Genomic DNA, 19921 nt, shown 5'->3' with positions numbered 1-19921 from the left:
AAGTACTCTATGGCCCATGTCAGTTCTCCACAATGCTACAATTACATTTTAAAATCAACTCCCTCCCCCAAAAAGAAGCATGATTCCTTATCTGTGGCAAGGCAGCAGAACAAAAATTTCTTGCTTCTCTCATGTGAATTTCATCTTCCTGGTATACATATGTAATTGTCTAAATTAAATGCTTGACGAATTTTCCCATGCTTCTAAATGCAAGCCACTTAAGCGTGGCCTCTCAAACATCCACTCCAATGAAGGGGAGACAGGCTTCAGGAAAATGAAGTACAGGAATAACAACCAGAAAAACCTGAATGACATAGGACTGGAGAAATAGTATGACTCAGGAGATAATACAGAAAACACTCCACTTTCTCATATGGTTGATAGAAAAATGACACTTAAGAGCATGGTGAACCAGAGAGCAAAGGGCTCCTTATCAAGTCAGTAGCTTGCCATTGAACTTGGAAGGCAACCAGGAATCAAGTGCTACAGAGGGAATTTACTATATTTCTTCTTACATTCATCTGGTTGCTGAATCTTGAGGTTTCCACAAGTTTTCTAAATATATTGAGATGTTTATTATTGTGGCATCCTGTGGTCAGTAATGAAATAGAGAGGATTATTGCCCTAATGTGGTAGAAATGTATGAGACTGATCTATATTTCTATGCAAATTGTGTTGACTTCATTACCTTGGTGAGCTGTACCTACAAGGACTTCTCTCAACTGTTTACTTTGCAATTTGTATTTGTAGGGTGGCTAAGTTTTATTTTCCTTTATATTAAATTAAATCTGTATATATCTGGTCACCTGTATTATAGATGTAAACCATCATTCTCAGCAAACTAACACAAGAACAGAAAACCAAACACCGCTTGTTCTCACTCATAAGTGGGAGTTGAACAATGAGAACACATGGACACAGGGAGGGGAACATCACACACTGGGGCCTGTCAGAGGCTGGGGGGTAAGGGGAGGAATAGCATTAGGAGAAATACTTAATGTAGACAAAGGGTTGATGGGTGCAGCCAACCACCATGGCACGTGTATACCTATGTAACAAACCTGGACGTTCTGCACATGTACCCCAGAGCTTAAAGTATAATAATTTAAAAACCTATTCAAAAAACCATAAAAAATAAAATAAATACCACTCATACCACTTAGAAAAAAATACCACTCGTACCACTTAGAAGACAATTAGTGGAACCAAATAGCATGTCAGTCACCTGGAGAAAGTTTGAATTGCTTTCTGTGAACTCTAGCTATGACCTATCAGTGAAACCTTCTTTCTGACCATGGATGCTGTCAGCTGTCATTGCCAGATTCCATTTTAGTAGGCAGGAGTAACAATACTGCTATGATATTTCTGGTAGTTCTATTGAGAGCTGGGAAAATTACTAAAAATATCTCCCTTTCATGATGTCTTTAAAAATTCAAGATCATCATACACTCTTGTCATCCTCTCCAATCCTTTCCCCTCCCCCCCAATCCCTTTTGCCTCAAGCCACTGAACATTTGTATCAGAGTGGCAAATCTGTAAACTAGATAAAGCTTTCTGGAGTATCCTCCAAATCTCTTGGCAGGGCCTTAATCTCTGTAGTCTGAGATAGGAGCAGATAAAATCTCCCTTCCATAGGTATTTGTGTTTTAACATGGATCACTGAGAAACAACTATATAAAAAAAACTCATCCAGTTCAAGCAAAGAAGAAAAACTTGCAGAGGCAATGGTCCCTTCTCTTGTTCCTGTGAATATATTTTTTGTGTCTCAACTTTAACTCCTCTCTATAAAGGTAGATGATCCAATGTCAAAGACATTCTACTAAATAGAAGTCTCTAGAAGTTGATTTGATTTCAAAGACCTAGACTTCACAGTAGCCATTCTGTCCATGTTGTAAGCCACAATGGAGGCAGTTGGCTTACTGATGATAGGAATCTCACAGTGACCATCAGTGGTTCTACCTGTTTTGTGAAATGATCAGTGTGGGTTCTATGATCACAGTGTTAATAACAGTCTTCCAGAGGGGCTTTTACAATATTCATCAACTTTTCTAAAGGATTGGAACAAGTTACCACTGGGTTAAAGTATAAGATCTTCTCTTATAGTAAAAGCTGGAGCTTTGAACTGCTTTATAATTATCTACTGCAAAATGTAGATGTTTTGAGTCAGACTGATTAGCCATATCATCAAATTAAATGATTGACACTGAAAACTGAAGTGGTTGGGAGTCACTTTAATTTGGTTCTTTGTAATCACAGATTAATAGTTTTGTAAAAATGATACAGTTAAAAACCATCCCTGTTTACTTAGAAACTGATTATATACACTTTCCCATGTTGTAGAACACACACTTGGGAGTAAGCAGTGCCAAACTACTTTCCAAATAAGCTTACTTTGCATAATCTGGAAAACATAAATTCCAGGTACTTTATTTATTGTGTGCACAGATATACCCAGGACCTCAAATAGTGCCTAGTATGAAGCAGCACTCACAAAATATGTTCTGAGTAAATAAATGAAGAAACAGTGGATGTATCATTAATGAATATGTGTCGTTGAATTAATGACATAGTTGCTATTACTCTGCATGAAAGCTTTTGTTCCCATTAAGTTAACTTGAGGGGAGTATTTCTGTAATGTAAGAATGACACTACAGGTTTTTAAATACAGAGAATGTTCATACAAATAACCAGCGGTCTGAATAAGAAGGCTGAAATCTGGTGTGAGCCAGAGATATAAAAGAAATGGGCCAGGCACGAAGGCTCATGCCTGTAATCCCAGCACTTTGGGAGGCAGAGGTGGGCAGATCACAAGGTCAGGAGATCAAGACCATCCTGGTCAACATGGTGAAACCCTGTCTCTACTAAAAATGCAAAAATTAGCTGGGTGTGGCACGTGCGTCTGTAGTCCCAGCTACTCAGGAGGCTGAGGCAGGAGAATTGCCTGAACCTGGGAAGTGGAGGCTGCAGTGAGCCGAGATGGCACCACTGCACTCCAGCCTGGGTGACAGAGTGAGACTCCCTCAAAAAAAAAAAAGAAAAGAAAAGAAAAGAAAAAATAAATGTAAGATAGGAAGCTAACCTTACAGAGGCATCCAATCTAGTTAGGAACAACTAAGTGAAAGTGCAAGGCAGTATAGGATTAAGAACAAAATGAGTAAGGCAAATGAAACCTGTAAGGAGAGTCTGGATAAGATGGGAATAAGCATGAGTGCTTTAAAGTTGATTCACATGAGAGTTGGGCAAAGAACAGACTACACTGGAAGAGAGTTTAGGCCAGAAAAGTAATGAGGAGGATGGTGGTAACTGAAGTGTGAAGTTGTATACTTCTGGATTAGTAGTTTAGTAGGAATGGAGAGAAAATGTGAGCAATGTGCACTTGCACGTACACATACACACACACACCCACACACACACACACACTGTTTTTCACCAGACATTATGCTTGGCAATTCACCTACATTAACTAGCTTATGTAAGGTGATTATTTCATTTAATCTTCACAACAACTTCATAATATAGAAATTATTATCACAATTTTTCAGATGATATAATTGAGTCTCAGAGTGGTGAAATGATTTACCTAAGATCATAATTGTTTTAAGCAGTCGAGTTGGGATTCAAACCCAAGTTAGCTTGACTCCAAAGCATAGTCTTTTATGAAAGGTTGGACATAATACAAAAAGAGCAGGGAGTGAAAGATGAATCCAAACTTTCAAATGCAAAGCATTAAAAGGAAACACAGACGGAAAGCTGCTTACAAAGCATTCCAGGGGTTTTCACCCCATCTCTAGTAGTTTCTTAGGAGAATGATACTGAGCTTCTTTGTAATTCCAGACCCTTTCCTGACCTTATGTTTGACATATTGACTATATGTTGGAATTTTGAGGAATGGTTTGGCCAGATGGAGTCTCAAATTAAAAGGTCCCTTTATAGGGGAGATTTCCTGCCCGGTGGAGATTCTTTTGAAAAATTCAAAATGCTGGGGAGGGACAGCATTAGGAGATATACCTAATGCTAAATGACAAGTTAATGGGTGCAGCAAACCAACATGTCACATGGATACATATGTAACAAACCTGCACATTGTGCACATGTACCCTAAAACCTAAAGTATAATAATAAAAAAAAAGAAAAATTCAAAATAAGGCACCAGATATTTGGGGAAAATTCACAATTGTATACAGTATCATACTTCCTTCTTTCAACAGACCACGTTGGGCCTGCTATTGAGCACATAAAGCCTTTTGTAATGTTTCCTCCTTTCCTTTGATTCTCTGTTCCCTCCGCCAGGAAAGAGCCCCTTCCTCTCTTTTGCCCATTATCTACCCTAAATACGCATACTTGAGTAAAATTCATTGAACCTTTAAGATTCATCTCAAGAGGATTCCAGAACTGGCACCTCCACTCTTGCTTATTCCAAAATCCTTTGAGTCATACTTGATTGATTCTTCTCTTTCCCTCATATCTAATTGTTTAACCAATCATTCCAACTCTCCTTTAAAATTATATCTACCATCTAACCACCTCTTAACATCTTCACCCATTACAACCTGGTCCACGCCCCATCATTTCTTACTTGGATAATTAAAATAGCCTCTTAATAGGTATCCCTATTTACGGCTTTACCTCTATACGGCCTATGTGCCATTCAGTAGCCAGAGTGACACTGTTAAAATACAAGTCAAATGTCATTTCTTTGCCCCAAATCCTCCAATGGATTTCCACTGCAAATATCCTTCCTTGGTCTATAAGATGGGATTGCTGCTACCTCTTTGACTATTCTCTATCACTCACTTCCTTTCTGTTTCAGTTACAATGGTCCCCTTGCAGCTCATAAAAACCGCCAACCAGGCCCCCGAAGGTCTTGCATTTGCTGCTCCACTTGCCTGGAATGCTGCTCCCTCATCTGTCCACATGACCCCCTTCTTCATTTATTCAGGTTACGATAAGCCTTCCCTGACCACCTTTTCTAAGAAACTCCATGCCACCATTCTCTAGCCCTCTTATCTTGTTTTATTTTTGTATCACTAAGACACTGCCTTGTTATATAGAATATGTATGTATTTGTTTATTATCTGTCTCCTATAACCAAAACGGAGGCTACTGGTGAGTAAGTACTTTGTCTCTTTAGGTCACTGTTGTATCCCAAGTGCCTATAAACATGCCTGACACATAGCAGATGCTCAATAGCATTGAACAACTAAATGAATGAACCTAATTTGAAGAATCTGAAGGGCTATACTAAAAACAGTAATAATCAAGAGACTGAAAATAAGCCAGTGAAGATAGAGATATAAAAAATGAAAGTCACAAAGGGACCTGACACAATTTTCAAAATTGTATAACACGGTCAAAAAGTATCAAATCTCTATCGATGATTGAATAATAAACAGTTTAGTTAGAATTAAAGACATTTAGGTGAGGTTGTATTACCTGCACAAATTTTATTGCAAATCTGTGTATCTAAGATCCATGGAAAGCTCAGGGTAAGACCTGAGTCAAGATATGTCTTCAGTGACACTAGGATTTCACCAAAACCCCAGAAAAAAGTTAGTAAGTGGAGCATGCTTTGAAACCAATTAGAAAGCAATCAGACAGTGACGAGATTGTCCCCTGAGGTTTTTCAGAACAAAATGAATTTTGGATAGGTAAGCTGAATGATATGTGGATGTTAGATAAATAAATATCTTTCTTTTCTACCCTAAGTAAGAGATTAGTCTTCAAGTTCTTATGTAAAGGGTAGATTATTATTTACCAAAGTGTAGCCTCCCATTCAGAGACTATGGATTCCACATCCCTTGTACTCCACACATGACTATATTCAGGTCCGTAGAAAGCTAGCAGATGTGATGCATGCACCTTCTAGTTCAATTTTATTAAAGATGGATTTTCTTGTTCTGGGCTCTCTCTTTCACTTTTCCTTAGAAGAGAACATAAATGGGGAGGCAATTCAACTTCAACCATGTGGATAAGGACAACACTCAGTTGGAACGGTGTTATGGGATGAATTGTGTCCCCTCTAAATTCAGATGTTGAAGTCTTAACCCCAGTACCTCAGAATGTGACTATTTCGGAAGACATAGTCTTTAAAAATAAAATTAAGTTAAAATGAGGTTATTAGCATAGGGTCTAATCCAACCTTCTAAGGAGAGGAAATTTGGACATGGACACATACAAAGGGAAGACAATGAGAAGACACAGGGAGAAAATGGTCATCTACCTGGCAAGGTTGCCTCAGCATAAACATCCCTACCAATCCCCTGATCCTGGACTTCCAGCCTGCAGAATTGTAAGAAGTAAATTTCTGTTTAAACCATTCTGTCTGTGGTACTTTGTTATGGCATCTCTGGCAAACCAATATAAACAGTGGGATGGGAGAAAACAGTATCCCTGAATGAAGCATAGCTGCTTAACTCCATTGACTGCCTCCCTAATTCCAGTATTTTATGGGAAAGAGCCAAATTATCTTTTTTTTGTCAACATTTTATTTTATTTTATTTTATTTATTTATTTTTTATTATACTTTAGGTTTTAGGGTACATGTGCACAATATGCAGGTTTGTTACATATGTATCCATGTGCCATGTTGATTTCCTGCACCCATTAACTCGTCATTTAGCATTAGGTATATCTCCTAATGCTGTCCCTCCCCCCCCCCCCCCCCCCCCCCACCCCACAACAGTCCCCAGAATGTGATGTTCCCCTTCCTGTGTCCATGAGTTCTCATTGTTCAATTCCCACCTATGAGTGAGAACATGAGGTGTTTGGTTTTTTGTCCTTGCGATAGTTTACTGAGAATGATGTTTTCCAGTTTCATCCATGTCCCTACAAAGGACACGAACTCATCATTTTTTATGGCTGCATAGTATTCCATGGTGTATATGTGCCACATTTTCTTAATCCAGTCTATCGTTGTTGGACATTTGGGTTGGTTCCAACTCTTTGCTATTGTGAATAGTGCCGCAATAAACATACGTGTGCATGTGTCTTTATAGCAGCATGATTTATAGTCCTTTGGGTATATACCCAGTAATGGGATGGCTGGGTCAAATGGTATTTCTAGTTCTAGATCCCTGAGGAATCGCCACACTGACTTCCACAATGGTTGAACTAGTTTACAGTCCCACCAACAGTGTAAAAGTGTTCCTATTTCTCCACATCCTCTCCAGCACCTGTTGTTTCCTGATTTTTTAATGATGGCCATTCTAACTGGTGTGAGATGGTATCTCACTGTGGTTTTGATTTGCATTTCTCTGATGGCCAGTGATGATGAGCATTTCTTCATATGTTTTTTGGCTGCATAAATGTCTTCTTTTGAGAAGTGTCTGTTCATGTCCTTTGCCCACTTTTTGATGGGGTTGTTTGTTTTTTTCTTGTAAATTTGTTTGAGTTCATTGTAGATTCTGGATATTAGCTCTTTGTCAGATGAGTAGGTTGCAAAAATTTTCTCCCATTCTGTAGGTTGCCTGTTCACTCTGATGGTAGTTTCTTTTGCTGTGCAGAAGCTCTTTAGTTTAATTAGATCCCATTTGTCAATTTTGGCTTTTGTTGCCATTGCTTTTGGTGTTTTAGACATGAAGTCCTTGCCCACGCCTATGTCCTGAATGGTATTGCCTAGGTTTTCTTGTAGGATTTTAATGGTTTTAGGTCTAACATTTAAGTCTTTAATCCATCTTGAATTAATTTTTGTATAAGGTGTAAGGAAGGGATCCAGTTTCAGCTTTCTACATATGGCTAGCCAGTTTTCCCAGCACCATTTATTAAATAGGGAATCCTTTCCCCATTTCTTGTTTTTGTCAGGTTTGTCAAAGATCAGATAGTTGTAGATATGTGGCATCATTTCTGAGGGCTCTGTTCTGTTCCATTGATCTATATCTCTGTTGTGGTACCAGTACCATGCTGTTTTGGTTACTGTAGCCTTGTAGTATAGTTTGAAGTCAGGTAGCGTGATGCCTCCAGCTTTGTTCTTTTGGCTTAGGATTGACTTGGCTATGCGGGCTCTTTTTTGGTTCCATATGAACTTTAAAGTAGTTTTTTCCAATTCTGTGAAGAAAGTCATTGGTAGCTTGATGGGGATGGCATTGAATCTATAAATTACCTTAGGCAGTATGGCCATTTTCACGATATTGATTCTTCCTACCCATGAGCATGGAATGTTCTTCCATTTGTTTGTATCCTCTTTTATTTCATTGAGCAGTGGTTTGTAGTTCTCCTTGAAGAGGTCCTTCACATCCCTTGTAAGTTGGATTCCTAGGTATTTTATCACCACCGATCCCACAGAAATACAATCTACCATCAGAGAATACTACAAACACCTCTATGCAAATAAACTAGAAAATCTAGAAGAAATGGATAAATTCCTCGACAAATACACCCTCCCAAGACTAAGTCAGGAAGAAGTCGAATCTCTGAATAGACCAATAACAGGTTCTGAAATTGTGGCAATAATCAATAGCTTACCAACCAAAAAGAGTCCAGGACCTGATGGATTCACAGCTGAATTCTACCAGAGTTACAAGGAGGAACTGGTACCATTCCTTCTGAAACTATTCCAATAGATAGAAAAAGAGGGAATCCTCCCTAACACATTCTATGAAGCCAGCATCGTCCTCATACCAAAGCCAGGCAGAGACACAACCAAAAAAGAGAATTTTAGACCAATATCCTTGATGAACATTGATGCAAAAATCCTCAATAAAATACTGGCAAACCGAATCCAGCAGCACATCAAAAAGCTTATACGCCATGATCAAGTGGGCTTCATCCCTGGGATGCAAGGCTGGTTCAACATACGCAAATCAATAAATGTAATCCAGCATATAAACAGAACCAAAGACAAAAACCACGTGATTATCTCAATAGATGCAGAAAAGGCCTTTAACAAAATTCAACAACCCTTCATGCTAAAAACTCTCAATAAATTAGGTATTGATGGGACGTATCTCAAAATAATAAGAGCTATATACGACAAACCCACAGCCAATATCATACTGAATGGGCAAAAACTGGAAGCATTCCCTCTGAAAACTGGCACAAGACAGGGATGCCCTCTCTCACCGCTCCTATTCAACATAGTGCTGGAAGTTCTGGCCAGGGCAATCAGGCAGGAGAAGGAAATAAAGGGTATTCAATTAGGAAAAGAGGAAGTCAAACTGTCCCCGTTTGCAGATGACATGATTGTATATCTAGAAAATCCCATTGTCTGAGCCCAAAATCTCCTTAAGCTGATTAGCAACTTCAGCAAAGTCTCAGGATACAAAATCAATGTACAAAAATCACAAGCATTCTTGTACACCAATCACAGACAAACAGAGAGCCAAATCATGAGTGAACTCCCATTCACAAATTATCTTTTTTTTTTGAGACACAGTCTCACTGTGTCACCTAGGCTGGAGTGCAGTGGCACGATCTGGGCTCACTGCAACCTCTGCCTCCCAGGTTCGAGCAATTCTCCTTCATCAGCCTCCTGAGTAGCTGGGATTACAGGAGTGCACCACCACGCCTAGAGAATTTTTGTATTTTTAATAGAGACGGGGTTTCACCACATTGGCCAGACTGGTCCCGAACTCCTGACCTCAAGTGATCCACACTCCTCGGTCTCCCAATGTGCTGGGATTACAGGTGTGAGCCATCACGTCTGGCTAGCCAAATTATCTTGAGTCAATGCGTTTTGGTTTCCCTTTGTTATAGTCCTTCACCTATACTCAAGTATAATACCTAAAAGGAAAAAATGGAAACAACCTAAGAGTTTAACAATAGAAAAAGGATGACCCAAATAATGATATATGCACTGAACATAACCACAAACCAGAACCTCAGCATGGCAAATCAGTAAAACAAGTTTAAGTGCATAAGTCATATATATTCCTCAAACTATATAGTTGATGCATACATAAAATACCTGGAAGCAACTCTAGTACAAAATATAATGATAATGTCAGTTGCGCTAGAGGAGTAGACATTCTTTTCCATAAAGTGTGACTTCTTTACTTTTGTAATTTAAACCAGTTTCATCAACAATATAATGTACCTTTACATTAGACTTATCATCTTTACAAAGACTTATCACTTTAAATTTTACTATCCAATTATATTAAGACAGTAGAGAGAGGAAAGTCACTCTTAGACATTAACCTCATCTATTTTTATTTTAACAAAAATGCCTACACATCATTTCTCTTTCCTATCTCTTCGCTTTCTTTACAACACCAATTCTTTCCTGTCTATTTTATTCCTTGTTTTAGTATAAACCAATGAGTGGAAAGGCATTGTCAGATTTGGAATACAGGGAGGAGAGATGGCAGGCAAAAGGGAATAGACACTCCAGTTCTTCTTATTCCACCTCAATCCCTGCAGGAAGCATCATAAAATTGAAGCAAAGCTACTAAAGCTTCAAAAGGGTAGAGAAATGTCTTTGCGTTAGCTATGAGAAATAAATGAGGCCCAAGAATTCACCCATAAGAGCATGGTTAATTGAATTAACAGCATGGAAGTCATTAATAAGACTGTTTAGCTGACCAAATCCATTCGATGAATTAAGAACAGTATAATTATGAGTTTTTGAGTCTAGGACTACATACTATTTTCCAATGTGTTATTCATAAGAGGCTATTTACTACTCATAGCACATAATCTCATTTCTATCTTTTGAGAATACAGCCTTCTTTGTCAGAAATGTATGAAGTTTCTTTCAAAGCGACAATAGAAAATAGTTTAAAAAATTGCCTGTGAAAGTAGGTATACCTAAGTGTAAAAAAGTAATAATCTATATAGCAAATATAAACTTATAAATGAATAATTACTCACTGCATGATTATTAGTAATGAAAAACAATTCTTAGACATGCAAAATAATGTTATCACACATGCTTTTAAATACTGTTTCTTCTTTTAATGTCACAAGTTAGGAGGGAGGAAGTATGTTCAAGTAATAGAAGAGGAATGTTAAGCATTTGTCAGAAGCTGGACATATTGATGAACTGTCAATTTCTGTAATTGGAAATCAATACAAAACAAAATAGCATTTCAATTTAGTAATAACTTTAAGGTCCTATTTATTTCCCAAGACATCCAGAGAGGCATGTCATTGCAGGAAAGGCCTCACTTGGATGTATGTTGAAGAAAAGAACATACTGATTGGCAAGGTGCTTAGCAAACATTACCTTCCACAGTGAACAACCTACCTGGACAGTAATAGTAATAGTGAGAAACTGTAATCGAACAACTGAATAATCATGTAGAAGTGATTATGGCATTGGATATGAATTTGAACTATATGATCACTAATTTCATAAGATTTAATTGGACACAGAGAAAAATGCAGGCAGTGCTCAGTTTTCACAGTAGTGTAAGACCACAAAGATGACTGTTGAAACAGTACAAAGCAATTTTAATAGTCAATGGGAGAAATTATATTTGTTTAGTGACCTTTAAAAATTTTTTGTCAAAACATTAAAAGTTCCCTTACTGTGGTTTATAAATGTATAGGGGATTAAAAATAGTAGCAAAATTAATATTACTGATAATAGTAAAACAAATATTACTATTTACTAGTAGTAAAACTAATAGCAAAACTACTATTCACTAATAGTAAAACCACTAGTAACTACTAGCAAAATTAAACTAATATTTAAAAAACGAATGCAATTTAAAATGTTGGAAACATTGAGAACTGAAGTGTTTTATTTCTCTGTAAACATGTTGCAAAGCATAGTTTGAATGGTACTTGCCTTCTTTTGGTCATACAGTTGATGATTAGGAGCAAGCATCTTTTTTTTTAAAGTCTTTTTTTTTATTATACTTTAAGTTTTAGGGTACATGTGTACAACATGCGGGTTTGTCACGTATGTATACATGTGCCATGTTGGTGTGCTGCACCCATTAACTTGTCATTTACATTAGGTATATCTCATAATACTATCCCTCCTCCCTCCCCCCACCCCACAACAGGCCCCGGTGTGTGATGTTCCCCTTCCTGTGTCCATGAGTTCTCATTGTTCAGTTCCCACCTACGAGTGAGAACATGTGGTGTTTGGTTTTTTGTCCTTGTGATAGTTTGCTGAGAATGATGATTTCCAGCTTCATCCATGTCCCTACAAAGGACATGAATTCATCAGTTTTTATGGCTGCGTAGTATACCATGGTGTATATGTGCCACATTTTCTTAATCCAGTCTATCATTGATGGACATTTGGGTTGGTTCCAAGTCTTTGCTATTGTGAATAGTGCCACAATAAACATATGTGTGCATGTGTTTTTATAGCAGCATGATTTATAATCCTTTGGGTATATACCCAGTAATGGGATGGCTGGGTCAAATTGTATTTCTAGTTCTAGATCCCTGAGGAATCGCCACACTGACTTCCACAATGGTTGAACTAGTTTACAGTCCCACTAACAGTGTAAAAGTGTTCCTATTTCTCCACATCCTCTCCAGCACCTGTTGTTTCCTGATTTTTGAGCTTCTCCACAGCAAAAGAAACTACCATCAGAGTGAACAGGCAACCTACAGAATGGGAGAAAATTTTTGTAATCTACTTATCTGACAAAGGGCTAAGATCCAGAATCTACAAAGAACTCAGACAAATTTACAAGAAAAAAAAAAACCCATCAATAAGTGGGTGAAGGATATGAACGGATACTTCTCAAAAGAAGACATTAATGCAGCCAAAAGACACATGAATAAATGCTCATCATCACTGGTCATCAGAGAAATGCAAATCAAAACCACAATGAGATACCATCTCACACCAGTTAGAAGGAGCAAGCATCTTTTTTATGCCTTGGTGAACTGGCAGATTCCTTTCTAAGTATGAATCAGCTTCCAACATTTTATCCTTTGTCCTTCCAGTGGCATGAAATATCACTGCAGGTTCCTTTAATGTGAAGTTTTTTACATCCTCTGGGACATTGTCATCCTTTCCATCACAGCCATTTTGTTCATTTATGTGGATAAATCGTTCCCATCAATGTTATCTACTTTAACTGGGTCACCCAGTTTTCTTTACTAATGAAACAAAGATTTCTACAAGGATGATTTCCTTCAACGATTGATTTTATCTACATCTGTTTTGTTTATCTTGGCTATAGTTATAGTGAAACTTTTCACCGATACTCACAAAGCAGCCACCACACTTTCCCTGTGGCAATTTGAAGCCAAATGTTACTTAGGAGTTTTGTGGCATAACTCATCTTAAAGTTCCTCCCTCTCAGTTGGGGGATCATCCCTCACCTCAGGTTAAGTCCTGATGAACAACTTGAAGAGCAACATGTCACAACCTATCACTTGCCTGCTCCTGTGAGTGACTGAGTCATGGCCTCACTGGCAAGGCCTTCTTTACCAAGTCCATGTCCTCATTAGTACTTTGGCTCCGTGAACCAGCAGGCTGGCAAGCTAGATACAACTAATCATATGGGTGTCTTTTATGATAGGATTAGAAAAGCTCGACCTTCCAGGTGGAAGTTTCTGTGCTTTTACATGATCGTTTGGTAATGCTCTGTTGGATGTCCAAGATACCCCAAACAGTAGAGCTGAATGGAGCCACTAATATAATTGCTATCATTTAACTGATAACACTGACAGCTAGTGAGGTGGCAAAGCTATAGGGCAACAGGCTAGGTCTCCCAGCCCTGTTCATCTCATATCTTTGTCTCTTTTCCATCTCCTTTTAAAATTTTTATATATACTTAGATACACAGAACTACAATTTGATTTAATAGTCATTAACAAGTTAGACTTCATGTGACATGAAGTGAGTATCTATATGTGCTACTAAGCATACACACCCACCAAAAATGCTCATGTAAAAATTGCTTTCAGAATACTTTTTACTTTCAGTAAAAAACGTTCTTACTTAAAAAAGAAGAAAGCATGGAAGTGATATGAGACCAAAAAAATACTCTATGAGAGAAGAGTCTTATAAAATGCACTGAACTGAACTGCTGGGTAAGCTTGCCTTACAGGCAGTCAAGGCTGTGAACTGCAAACATCCCTGCTTTTCTTGCCTCAAGCTGATTATCTCATGTTGTCAATGCCATCTGGGTGCATCACAAATGTGGTAATTTTGCAATGAATGTATAACTATAATGTTACAAGAAACAGAATGACAGTAAAGAAAACAAATAAGGCCAGGTTTTAAAATAAAATGCACTTTACTCTTTCAAGTTGAGAAATTCAAATAAGTTACTCATCTCTGACCTAAGTGATTGAACATGAAAGATTAAATAAATAAATGAGATCATTCCCTAGTGATTTCAGCATGTACACAACACACACACAGACATATGTATATAAATACAGATACACATGTTCATGTTGAGAGCCATCCCTGCTAGAATAGAGTTCCAACCATGTCAGAGACCCTATGTATTAGAGCCAATGAGGGCAGCAGTGTTTTCTTTGGTAAGGTACATCTGTACTCTGCTCCTATTTACACCATTTTGTCTCTAGAACGCATTGTTGCACATATGTGTCCTTAGGGTTTTCTTTTTCTTTTAGGTTCAAATGGCTTACTTGGAACTGGTCCCTGATGTATCTTAGAATCTCACATATATAGGGCCAGTACCCTAGGACACTTCTAACTATCTGCATTTTCTATTTTATTCAACAATATCCTAGAACTTGAGTAAACCATCAGCTGATGACCAGATTCTAAGTGAAAAATCAAAATCTAAATTATTTTTAAAATGGCATCACCTATTCTTTTCAGTTTCTCTGTAAGAAGGACACACCTATAACTAACAAAGTTCTTGATGTAGCACTGTATTTTTTGGCCAGAATAGTCAGTCTTATACAAAAAATATTTCTAACATAAAAATGTCACCACTTACTTTACTATATTCATGCCTTCATAGACATCTAAGACTCCCAGGCTACACTGAAAATCTGAATGCAGGTAAATATATGACAAAGATAACGGAAGCAAAATCAGATTAGAGAGTCACGCATCTAGAAGTACTGGGGCCCAGTTTCCGCTTTTGTAAAGAGAAGACTGGGTTAGAATTTTTTTTTTTTACTACTACACATTTGTTGCCTTGTATCTTTCACTGACCACAAAAACTTTAGCTTAGTTCCTTTTCTTTATTCTCTCTAAAACACAAGTGAAAAACACTGACTTCAATTATCTAGATAACTACCTAGATCTGAAATATAGTTAGGGTTGGCAGACACACCCTAAGCTGCCTTCTGGCTCTAAGAGTGAATTGGTTGAGCATAGAGCATATTTGACTAAGCGTAGAGTAAGATGTCAACTCCCAAAATTCAAAACTATGCCCAGGTCTATGAAAGCCCAGCTGTATTCTATCAATAAAAACTGTACTAAAAGAAATTTGATCCCTAAACCAAATATTAATGATACAATTAGAAGAGAGGGACAAAAGGAAGAAAGGAAGGATGAAAGGGAAGGAAAGAGAGAGGGAGGGAGAAAGTAAATATTTAAGTCTGATTAAACTCTTTTCCCTCAGAAGAAAGAGGTGATGATTAATAAGTTAATAATTCCCCCATAAATGAAACTTCTCTATTTTTAAAATATGTAAGGTGGAATTTTTTTATCTTCTTCACCTATCAAAAGATATTGGTTTATTACCTTCAAAGTCCACATCTCCAACTAATTTTGTCTTTCCTGTCACTGGATCATGGACATAGTTGATACCCACATCAATTACAGCAGCACCTTCTTTAACCATATCAGACGTAATCAACTTTGGAATACCTGAAAACAAAAAGAGTTGTTTGTCCTTCAGCATAACAAAAGTGTATATATCTGTTTTGGTAGGCTTTAAAAATACAAACACACACACACACACACACACACACACACGTATGTGTAATACATTGTTCCTTAAAAAACAGGCCATTGATCATTTCTGATCTGAGAGAAGAACAAAGCTGATTAAGGCAGCACATAAGGACTTCTGAGGATGAAATCCTGCAGGAGCTAGTCTCTCACCTCAGAGATCGCTCACCTGACATCACAGGGATACCTGCCTGTCCTGCTGAGGTGTGGTGGAGTGGAGCACAGTGAAAGCAACTTGGAAATCGGAAGGAGGAAAAGAAAAAAAGGGAGGAAGGGAGGGAGGAAGGGAGAGAGACAGAAAGGAAGGGAGGGGGAAAGAAAGAATGAAGATAATAATAATTCATATTCCCCAGGGTTGTCATAAACAGTAAAGCGCCATACTCATAATGGCATCTCATCAACTCCAAACCTGCAGTGCTAAGTGCTATCTTGAGCTTTCTTTTTATTTTTTCTTGGTTTCTTTGAATCACGATGTCCGTATATGATTCTGAAAGGTGTAATGTATAGTAAGCTCTCCTCACTATTGGTCTGTTTCAGTTTGAAAGATAGATCTACAGAGATCTTATGCCACCATCTATTTCCTGCAATTATTTTCAAATTTTGTTTCAAATACAACAGTACCAGCTAACAATGGTTAATGTTCCAGTTTTTTAAAAAATAACATTTAACAATCCAACCACAAATTTAATAGATTAAAGCAATAATTTATTATTATGTCTTATGGTTCTGTGGGTCGACTGAGTTCATCTGGATGCATCTGACTTAGGATCTTTCATGTAATTGGAGTCAGATAGTGTCTGAATCTAGAGTCATCCAAAGGCATGACCAGGCTAAAAGGACTCACTCACATGGTTGCAGCGGATGCTTGTGATTGGCTGGGAGCATAGCTAAGGCTGTCAACTGGAACACATATGCATGAACTCTCCATGGGGCTTGATTTCTCACAGTCTGGCAGCTGGCTTCCAAGAGTGAGTGTTGCAGGAGACAAGAAGTATTAGTTACCAGCCTCTTAATGCTTGGACCGGGAAACTAGCATAATGTCACTTCTGTCATATAATATTGGTCAAGAAGTAACACAGTTCACTCAGATCAGGAGGAGGAACAGAGACTCCACTTCTCAATGGGAGGAGAATCAAAGACTCTGTGATCATCTTTATTATTCTATCACAATGCTTCTAGTGGACATGGTGTCGGTAGGTGATGTTCTCACATTCGTATTCTAGATCTCTTGCAGGAAAAGCCTACCCACTGCATTGTTAGAGACATTCTAGCACCTGTACTATCCATTTAAGCATTACAGGTGGCTTAAATGTCACCTTGTAACATGATTTTTACTGCTAGCAAGAGTTTAAAGGCTATAAACAAGTGGTCAATGTCAACATACATATAGCTATGCGATAGCTTCCTTAGTCTCATAATGATGTAACAGAAGAGTCACCAATGTTTGAGATATATTTTTCCCTTGCTTTCCTATCTGATATAGAACTTATCTATTTTATTGGTTCTGACATAGGTACTATACATTGCTCCAGATAGTCATAAAATCCTGTTTCTTCTTGGCATCCAATAGAAAGAGAAGACAGACATTGAGTACAGCTGCAGAAAAAAGTTCAAGATAAAAATATTCATAAAATAGTTATTATAGTCCAGCTACTATGCTAATGGCAAAGATCCCAGTCTCCCTCTGATTATTATAACATCTCAGAGAATATTAAATGGCAATGAACAAATGGCAAAATTTTTAAAATATAGGAAAGTGTGAGCTTGATTTTAATTTCCAGGAAAATTACAAAATGGAAAATAACTTTAAAGATGTGTCTTCTTTGGATAATGATGCTTTATATATCCACTGTAGAAAATTTGGAAAAAATATAAAAATTTAATATGAAAATAAAAATCATGATTATCTTACTATCCAAAGAAAATAAGTATTAGTATTTTTAGTGTATTCCTTTCTAGGATTTCAAAATATTTATATATTAAATATAAAATATGAAACTTGTATTTCCTTAATGTTGTGTCTCACTGTGTATCTCACCACTGTGTCATTAAATTAAAATGTGAGCATTTTCCCATTTCATTTTATTTGAAAATTAGAAGCTATATGAACTAATTAATTATATGGATTACCATAAAAATGTATTCATTCCTGCAGTGTTTCTATTTTGCTATTATAAATAATGCAGTGATGGTCATTTACGTTCAGAAAATGATAGGTAATTTCTTAATTACAGCATCAAATTTTAGAAAACTTTTCACTGAACTCCTATAAATGGAAAAATGTAGGTTAGATGAAAGCATCTATTGGTAGAGTCATAGGTAGTTAAATAACATATTACAAAACTGTTGACCAATGCATTTGTAAGGTCTATTGAGGTCTTCTGTGAAAAATATTTGTCAATACCATGTTCAAATTTTTAATAAATAATTTGGAAGAACACATTGGCATTGTGATGGTTTTATCTTTGTTCTCCTCCAGATCCATTTTCATCTTTTTTCTGCTTTACTCTAGGCCAGTGGTGGGACTGATCCTTACAAAGGTCTTGTGTGCTTCTTATCTCTCTTGGAACCACGTCATGGCCATGATAAAAAGCTCAATCTAGCCTACTGAAGGATACAAGTACCGTAGAGGAAAGCTGAGTCACTTTAGCTGAGGCCATAATAGACTGATCAGCCCCCTGCCAACAACCAGTGATGGCAGATGCTTGATGAGGCTCCAGAAAGATCATCAGAAATGACTGAGTCAAGGTCACAATAACTGATCAGCTGAACCATGGACTCAGGAAAAATTTTTTTAAAGGTGGTTGTCTAAATGACTTTTTGTTTTGCTTTTTAAGATACCAGTAGCTACATAGCCCATATCTGCAAATGACACCAAATTGGACAGAATGGCTACTGGGTAGTAATTTTGGAAGGATGGATTGTAAGTATCAAGAAGAATCTGAATGGGAACAAACGTATAATTCTCATGAAGTGCTGTACTTGAGTAAAAACTCAATACAAAACTAAGATGGTCTCCAGGTACAAGGATGTAATATTTTCCAATATATTTTTAGCAAACTCTCTGGAATAGTTGGTTGTACTTCAGAGGCTGATCTAGGGAAGAATGATTAGAACCAGTCTAGAAATCATGTCAAATTCTTATCACTTGCTATCAAACTAGCTGGTTCAATTGCTTATTACTGATTTGCAATAAGATAAAATCTTGTGCCACAACATAAAGCAACTATCTCAATAAACACAGTTTAATTCAGCTAACTTTATTATTTTGTTTTGTAGCAAGAATTTTTCAATGAAATAAGTGGTGTGTTGATTTATAGTTTGGTGCAAGCTCCCTGTCTTCTTGCAGACCTATAACGTATAGTTTGCAGAGGGTAAGAAATAGTCACAGACCATCACCAGTGCACTGACCACACAGTGAAACCCTCTGCACTAGAGGAATGGTTAAATGAACTTAGGCTACCTATCTCAGAAACAAACAAACAAACAAACAAACAAACAAACAAATGAATACACCTAAAAACAAAACGAGAAAACCTCAATAACTATAGTAGTTTCTTCAATATGTTAAACTGCAAATCAGGAAGATTTTACTCTATATGGTTTCGGAGAGAAGAAAGGAAAAGACACAAAGGGAGGGAGTATCTTTTAGCTCAGTATAAAGAATATTCTAAGGATAATATAATATACCACAAAGAGAAACTCTATAGTGTCCTTATTCCTTATTAGCAATATTCAAAATAAAGAAGGGATTGAACTGGGAAGGTTAGTTGTAGGAGGACAAATCCCCAGATGACCTTGGCTGCCCCAGCTCTTTCCCCTGCCACTTAACAGTGACTTTCTTTTTATACCATTCTAGTTCTAGAATGGGGCATCCTAGTAACTAGAATGGGGAATCTTGAGACAAAGAGAAAGTGTTGGGTACAACCTAGGCTATGTCCTCCTCCCTCCTAGAATGGGATGTTCCGCAGGGCTTCAGCTCAGCAATTCAAGTGGTATCTAGGGTGTATTGAGTTCTCTCAGCTGTGTCACAATGGGGCAAGCACAGATGAGACTCCATTCGCCCTGGGCAGTTCCCTGAGCCTTGGGAAGCTGGCTCACCAAGGATTCTAGGCTTCTGTTTATTCT

At 37.5% G+C, this 19921-nt stretch overlaps 1 protein-coding gene across 1 annotated transcript in view; it reads right to left on the bottom strand.

Annotated features, from left to right (window-relative positions):
* The window catches only part of MTHFD2L (methylenetetrahydrofolate dehydrogenase (NADP+ dependent) 2 like), a 181039-nt gene that overhangs the window by 8981 nt on the left and 152137 nt on the right, over positions 1–19921 (bottom strand). The window contains exon 7 of the mRNA XM_003265744.2: positions 15584–15709. Within this exon, the coding sequence (XP_003265792.2) occupies positions 15584–15709 (126 nt within the window). The remainder of the gene's footprint in view (positions 1–15583; positions 15710–19921) is intronic.

Source organism: Nomascus leucogenys, chromosome 9, assembly GCF_006542625.1.
Source record: "Nomascus leucogenys isolate Asia chromosome 9, Asia_NLE_v1, whole genome shotgun sequence".
NCBI lineage: Eukaryota > Metazoa > Chordata > Mammalia > Primates > Hylobatidae > Nomascus > Nomascus leucogenys.
Note: the sequence above shows the minus strand (reverse complement) of the source record. Positions and strands in the feature narration are given on the sequence as shown.